Below are 7513 nucleotides of genomic sequence, written 5' to 3' on the forward strand. Positions count from 1 at the left end.
TAAATGATGAATATTTTAAATATTTTAACTATATTACATAACTTATGATGTAACTCACGAAATATTAATAATATTTTTTTATATTTATATTTATGAACTTGGGTACAAGTGAAATTTTACACCCCAACAATAGTATTCAGTCAGCTACCTTCGTGAATAATTTGAGAAATTACAAAAATTGGTTGCAAAATTAGTTGGCAGAAGTGATAATGAATGTTGGGCTTCACCCATAACCCAATATGTAGATGTAGTAATAGAAATGTGTAACAAAATTTAGTTAAACCTTAGGGACGCTGCTCGTTCATTCAATTTCAGAAATGAGCCCCCCTTGTTTTGTCCATAAGATGTTCACAAAATGAAGATGGAGATGGATTGGAGGCTATTGTTTTGTCGCAGTGGATGTGAATCAATTAAATTAATTAATTGGGATAGCAATGGCTACCCGCAACACCACCACCATAATTAATGAGCCGAGCGAGATAACTCAAAGACTTCCAGAGAGAGAGAGAGAGAGATGGATGTGGATGGTAGGGCAAGCCAGCCAATGAGCCAATTCCCAATTGCAGTCTCCGAGACAAACCATAGCCAATCATAACCAAAGAGGAAGCATTTTTCTAACCAAAACCAATTGTAAATAAGTGAAACAGGTTTTAGTTTGGTGGCAGATCCAGTACTAATTAATTATTCTCCATATATGCTAATAATCTATAATTCTAACTGACAAATTATACCACGTATATGGCTAGGTTGCTAGCTCACGAGTCTGAGCTCGCTCGGATCATGCATTGGATTGGATTATGTATCACAACCAAGGCAGGCGGCAGGCCGAAGCCAAGAGTCAACCTTCGTGCTTGATTTTGACTAGCTCTCTGCTCATCCCTTCTTCAACGACTGGGGCAGTTTCCAATCCTCCCCCTTGTTTCTGTTTCTCCATGTTTCCGTGCCATCCTATATATAGATGGATAGATAAGAAACGCAGGCAGATGAAGAGAATTATTTATTAAGACACCACCAGTACAGTTCAGTTGGGGGGGGGGGGGGTGTGGAAAGAGATCAGTTAAGGTAACTACCAAGAGGCAAGTTGAATCCTTGGTTGCGGAGCTCACGGTATTCTTGGCAAAGGGCGCAGTGCTCGCAGAAGCAGTGGACGGGGCAATCCCCGCAAGGGGCAGCGCGCAGACCGAATTGCTGCCTCATCTTTGACCGGTAGAAGCAGGAGAAGCAGCAGGGACAACACGTCACGCACGCTATTAACGTATACAGAGCTCCACTTATCCCACATGCTGCACCACACCCACCAATTAAGGAAGCTCAACCTTCAAATTAACCACGTTTAACTAGCTAGGCATATCTATATCTATGGAATATATGCTTGCTTACAGTTAGAGCCTCTGTCGACAATCTCTGCGATCCGTCCAAAAGTGATGCACGGGCACCAGCAGGTTATGCAGCCTGAAGAAAGATAGCAGAATACACCGGGAGACAGAGGAATCAAGGATCATACATGAAGGAAGGTAGCAGAAGACACCGGAGAAAGAAGAATCAAAGATTATATATTCCATTATCTTTAAGTACATACCCATGTCTCGCTTTTATATTGAGTTCGAGAAAACAGAATAGGATGCAAATAACAGCAGTAACTAACCCTACCAGAATCAACTAAAAATTAGGTAATATCAACACAGCCTTCATTAATATTTGCAATTAAGCAACGGCCGGATTGAATGAATTAACCCGGCGCCGTAAACAACTAATTCATTAATTAGGTATGGGCCTCATGGAAATAGAAGTAGAACTAGAAATAGAAATGCAACCAGGTCCTTCCCCCCACCCCAAATTAATTAATTACCGCTACGTACTTACAGTTAGGGACGTCGTCCAAGCAGGCGCAGAGGCCCGAAGACCAAGGACCCCTTGCTTCGAGCTTCTTATTAGGGTCATCTGGATTAGCAGGCGGCTCATCGCCATACAAATAATATTGCTGCGGCTGCTGATTGCTATAGTCGGAGCCCCACCCCGCCCCCACGCCCTCGGCCGCTTCTCTGTTATTAACACCGTATGTTCGTGCTGCTTGCTGCGGGGCAGACCAGGAGTTCCGGCCGTCAGTCGACTTGGAGGGGTACATGATGATGCATTGATGCTTAATCACAATTCCACATACATGTATATATGGACCAGAAGAAGGAACGAAGGAAGGAGACACGATGATGACATACGCTTTAACTACTACTGCAGCTGCAGGGCCAGAGAGGAGATCCATCCAACATCCATGATCCAGAAATACTCTCCACAATTATTATTATTATTATTATTATTATTATTATTATTGTTGTAATTACATATGGGAGACTTTGACTCAGTCAGGGTCCAGGTCCACTGTGAGTGAGGCCGCACTGATATTTCGATGCTCAATCCAGGAAGCTTCAGCCTTCAGCTTTCCCTCCCTCCAGTCATTGGATTCTCAAATACGAGGGCGGGGTATTTGTATTTGGGAGATATATATAGAAGAGTAATAACTTATAAATAGAGGAAATAATTTCCTTCTTTAAAATCATATATATGCATGCACTAAGATGTACCAGTTTGTACTATACTAACCATTATTATTGACTTGTCAAATTTTAAATTAATAACATGAACGTGTCAATTAATTAAAAAATACCAATGTAATTATATGTAGATAGAGAGGATGTCATTATTAATTAATTTTTTTTTTTTAAGAATTTTGTTGTAACTTGGAAGCACAAAAGTTACGAGGCATGATAGAAGATAGGCATATCACATCAAATCACATCACATATAATTAATAGTGATTTGATTGAGCATTTTGAGATTACAACCAACCATGCCAAGTAGTAGTTAGTAGTTGTTCTTTATTTTTGTTGTTATGAATAGAATAGAGGGGTTAGGAGGAATTATGCTAGATGTACATTATTTTTGTATATCTTGGGTTACATAAGGGGTATTATGACCAAAATATCCCTCGTCTCCATACACCTCATGAGAAATATTTTTGTTATTGATATACTTTTATGTAATTCAAGATATATATAAAAGTGTATTAATAGCATTATTCAATTAGAAGGGATGTTGATAGATGGATGGATGACCAAAACAAAAGTGAGCCCAATGGGATGGGATGGATGGATGAAGCCCACTTCTCAAAGCAGCAACAAGAATGGGCTTGAGATAACTTTTTGGGCAAAAAAAAAAAAAGGCCCAAACGACAACATATAAGTTTGGGAGGCATTTTGAGATAACTTTTTGGCCCAAAAAAAGGCCCAACCTTCATCAGTTCAGTGCTTGGCTTGGCTTGGCTTGGCTTGGCTTTACATAACAATTTGGAGTATCATTTACATCCCCAATTCCGTGTGGCATTTTGTCAGTTAATAATAATAATAATAATAATTTCAAAATCTCCCCCATCGCGATAACTAACAAACTATTCGGTCCGTTAACTTTATTGTCAAACAATGGCCTTTCTTTCTTTCTTATCCACCGATTGGCAAATGGCGATGCAATGGGTCCCGTCCCGACGTCCCTCCCCAAAGCAGAGCCGCAAATCACGCCTTCTTCTTCTTCTTCTTCTTCTTCTTCTTCTTCTTTCTTCTTATATAAATTAAAATGTTTTCAAATTTCAAAATTCAAAACTAATTAAACCAACACGTGAAGTGACTAACTTTGTCTTTGTGATGGATGCTGGTTGCTTGCTCCAACTAACTAATTAACTAATGTCATGCATATCCATCGCATCTGCTATTACTTTGCTAACATATATATACTGATAAATCCCCCACATGTAGAAGATCATGTAGGCAGGCAGGCAGGCAGGCTAATTATTACACCACTAAATTTGATTTATATATATATATATAAATATATATATGCGGATGGTACAAGTACTAATTATTAAGATTGGGCGTAGTGGAAGCGTGACAAAGTGAGCGTGAATTTAGCAAGCAAGCAAGCACTATCACAGCCGCTGGTGTTGGCATTGGCAAATTAAGCATCGCAGGCACGCCCCCCCCCCCCCCCTGTTTGCCTTTTTATATATATATATATATATATATTTTCAATCTCATTATTATTATTTTTATTATTATTCCCCACCATTCATTTCAATATTTATACAATATACTTTTATACCATTTTCCTAATTAACCCCCTCTTGCTCTTCATTGAAGATGGAATCATATGACATTGTTTAAATTAATTAATTAATTAAAAGCTCACAACATGTAGAATTTTCGGCAGTGGATTCTGTACAATGGCCACCACCACCACCACCACCTCCTCCTCCTCTTTCTGTCATACATATATACAGGCTTACTAATACTATATATTATAAAAGAAAATGTAATTAAAAAAAACATTCGTGCATGTCCTTAGCCGTGGCAGATGGCAGATGGCAGATGGCAGATGGCGCTCCCATTTCCAAAAGATCGAGCCACTAAGGTTAATCAATGAATTATTAATAATTATAAACAATTAAATATAAATTAACCATATATATATAGTGGAAACTGGAAAGCCAAAGCCAAAGCAATTAAATGTGAAAAAAAAAAAAAAAAAAGAGTTAAAAGGATACTGTGATTAGCTTAGATATCGATCTGACTGAAATAATTAGGGGTATAGTAGTCATTCATGAATTCCCAAGTGGACTACTTACTTAAGGAGGTGCAGTCCTCTTCCTTCCTCCCTCCCCTGCTTCCTCATCGTCATCGTCAACTATTTGCCAAGCTCAGCCTCAGCCTCAGCCTCAGCCTCAGCCTCGTGTATATTCCAATCCCATTGCATTTCTCAGCCACTATGAAACTCCAACTACTCCCCCCATTATTCCTCACCCTTCTCTCATCATCCGCCTTCCTCTTCCACCTCCATCCAATTCCGGCCTCCGCCGCTTCCTCAGTCGACGGCGCCACCACCCCATCCAACGGCACCGATTTCATCCGCACAAGCTGTGGCGCTACTTTGTACCCTGACCTCTGCTACACCTCCCTCTCCGGCTACGCCAACGCCGTCCAGGAGGACCCTGCCAGCCTGGCCCGCGTCGCCATCCACGTAAGCCTCTCCAAGGCACGCCGCATGACCGTGTACCTCTCCAACATCTCTCGACAGGCCGACTACGGCGCCGATCCCCGCTCTGCCTCCGCCGTCCACGACTGCTTCAGCGTCTTCGGCGACGCGGTCGACCAGATCCGGGGGTCGCTCAAGCAGATGCGCCAGCTCGGCCCGAACTACGGCGGCGGATCACTCCGATTCCAGTTGAGCAACGTTCAGACGTGGATGAGCGCAGCGCTGACGAACGAGGACACTTGCGAGGACGGGTTCGAAGACGTGCCAGACGCCGGCGTAAAAATGGACGTGTGTGATCGGGTGGTGAAGGTGAAGGAGGTGACGAGCAATGCGCTGGCGTTGGTTAATAGTTATGTGTCCAAGGTATCGCCGTGAGCGAGCGAGCGTGAGGATGATTATGTAGTAGTGGTGGCCGCCGACGACCGCCGTGAGTGGGAGTGACTATATATATATATATATGAGAAATTGAAAATGAGCAGGTGAATTAATTAATAATTAGAGAGTTAGTACGTACGTAGTAATTACCAAGTAGGGAATGAAGAGCTAGCTAGCTAGATATAAAATATTAATTAATTAAATTAAATTAAAGGCGAAGTGAGAAAAATGATGGATGATCAGTGTAAATGAATTAATGCTATTAATTTTTATATATATATATATATATGCATGTGATGTGAGAGAGCTGGAGAGATGGATGGATGATGTATTGTTATTTGTGGTTGGTTAGTGTGCGTTTGTTTGTTTGTTTGTTTGTTTGTTTGTTTGTGATATTGGGTACGTACGTAGTTTTGTTTTAATTTCATCATCATCTTCCTCCTTGGAATTAATGCCTGCGCGCGCCCGCCGTGGGAAGAAATTAAGAAGAATCGCATCTCAATCTGTTGTAGTGTTTTGAAACTCCCTCAAAAGAATTTCTCAATCTGTTATTCCTTGAGTTGCGCCGCAATTATATAGCTAGATCGATCGATCGATCGATGTTCAGTCTACAGTACCCAGAAACAATTAGTTGCCCTTAATTAATTAATTAATCTTCTTTATGGCGGAGAGGGAGAGGGAGGGCCGACTCGCATGATGATGAGGTACAGTTAATTAGTTAGTTTGACATATGTTCATATGCATGTGCATACATTCACAGAGAGAGAGAGAGAGAGAGAGAGGGTCATATATAAATATTAATTTTACCCTCTCGGAGATGATGATGATGATGATGGGAGGGGGGAAGGGAAGATTAACGGCAACGACTTAATTTAATTAGAAATGAAATGGGTGGTGGTGTCCGCGATCATAATATATATATATATATATAATTCATAATTTTACTCCCCACATCTCTATACCAAATCATCGTACCTACTTTTGACCAAAACGATTTCACATTTCAATTTTCTAAATTCTAGCTCACCAAACGGGCACCATTAATAATGGCGACCCTAGCTAGCTAGCTAGCTAGCTCATTCTAATTCTCCAATTACTTAAAAACACTTGTAATTGGCGCGATCGATGTTGGCTACAGGGTGTGTGTGTAGTATTCCAGGCTAATCCTCCACATATATATTATATAGGGTGGCAATTCGTGTTAGCGGATCGTAATTGTGTCGTGTTGAGATTAACTCGAACATGACTCATTTAATAATCGCGTCAAATTTCTTAAACCCAAACACGACACGTTTATTAAACGTGTAACACGACCCGTTTAACTCGTTTAACTAAACGTGTCGTGTCGTGTTGTGTCACCTGTTAAGCTGTTTAACCCGTTTAATTTAAATGGGTCGTGTTGTGTCACATGTTAAACGTGTTATTTTGTGTATAATCATGTTAACGTGTTCAGATCAACCCACTAACCCTTTTAATTAAACGTGTCATTTCTTATATAATCGTGTTAACGTGTTCGGATTAATCTGTTAAAACGTTTAATTAAACGTGTCATTTCGTGTCTAGACAGGTTAGACGGGTTGATCCACCTAAGACATGAAAATAATTGTGTCATAAACAGGTTGATCCGTTTATGACTCAAACTCGATTAACCTCAATCTTAACCCACTTAACTCCTTGTCGTGTTGTGTCGTGTAATCGGGTCGTGTCTAAAATTACCAGGTATATATATAGAGAGAGAGAGAGAGAGAGAGAGAGAGAGAGATCATCTGTCTGTCCATATGATATGTATATATGTTGGATAACTAGCTAGAGTATGAAATACACTGCAAACAACTGGAATTATAATACGTATGTAAAGATCGACGTGAACAAAATTAATTAATTAAGCAATCAAATTAGGTTCCAAAATGAATCGAACTGCATGATCATGATGGATCCGTGCTTGTCGTCATGTCAGGAAAAAGGAAACGACAGGAATCCAGCATAATTGATGGGAGTTTAATGAATGAATTAATCCTCCCTTTGCGATGTCACATCCTCATAAAAAAAAAAAAAAAGGGGG

At 40.4% G+C, this 7513-nt stretch overlaps 2 protein-coding genes across 2 annotated transcripts; one reads left to right on the plus strand and one right to left on the minus strand.

The window, feature by feature from the left end:
* Positions 1 to 592: 592 nt before the first annotated feature.
* On the minus strand, positions 593 to 2275 carry LOC127797236 (protein PLANT CADMIUM RESISTANCE 2-like). The gene is made up of 4 exons (XM_052329940.1): positions 1864 to 2275; positions 1381 to 1452; positions 1071 to 1283; positions 593 to 948 (listed from the first exon to the last, which is right to left on the minus strand). Exons 1-4 carry the CDS (start codon positions 2258 to 2260, stop codon positions 839 to 841), a joined length of 792 nt encoding a protein of 263 aa, XP_052185900.1. The 5' UTR covers positions 2261 to 2275; the 3' UTR covers positions 593 to 838.
* A 2354-nt stretch (positions 2276 to 4629) lies between these two features.
* Positions 4630 to 5740, plus strand: LOC127796476 (pectinesterase inhibitor 7-like). The gene has a single exon (XM_052328630.1). It carries the CDS (start codon positions 4645 to 4647, stop codon positions 5449 to 5451), a length of 807 nt encoding a protein of 268 aa, XP_052184590.1. The 5' UTR covers positions 4630 to 4644; the 3' UTR covers positions 5452 to 5740.
* The last annotated feature ends 1773 nt before the right edge of the window (positions 5741 to 7513 follow it).

The sequence above is a fragment of the Diospyros lotus genome, chromosome 3, assembly GCF_014633365.1.
Source record: "Diospyros lotus cultivar Yz01 chromosome 3, ASM1463336v1, whole genome shotgun sequence".
Classification (NCBI taxonomy): domain Eukaryota; kingdom Viridiplantae; phylum Streptophyta; class Magnoliopsida; order Ericales; family Ebenaceae; genus Diospyros; species Diospyros lotus.

Coding starts and splice junctions, on each gene's coding strand:
- LOC127797236 (XM_052329940.1), bottom strand. CDS start 2,260: ATGGATCTCCTCTCTGGCCCTGCAGCTGCAGTAGTAGTTAAAGCGTAT. Junction 1,284..1,380: donor TGTCGACAGAGGCTCTAACT/GTAAGCAAGCAT, acceptor GGTGTGGTGCAG/CATGTGGGATAAGTGGAGCT. Junction 949..1,070: donor AGGATTCAACTTGCCTCTTG/GTAGTTACCTTA, acceptor ATCTATATATAG/GATGGCACGGAAACATGGAG.
- LOC127796476 (XM_052328630.1), top strand. CDS start 4,645: ATGAATTCCCAAGTGGACTACTTACTTAAGGAGGTGCAGTCCTCTTCC.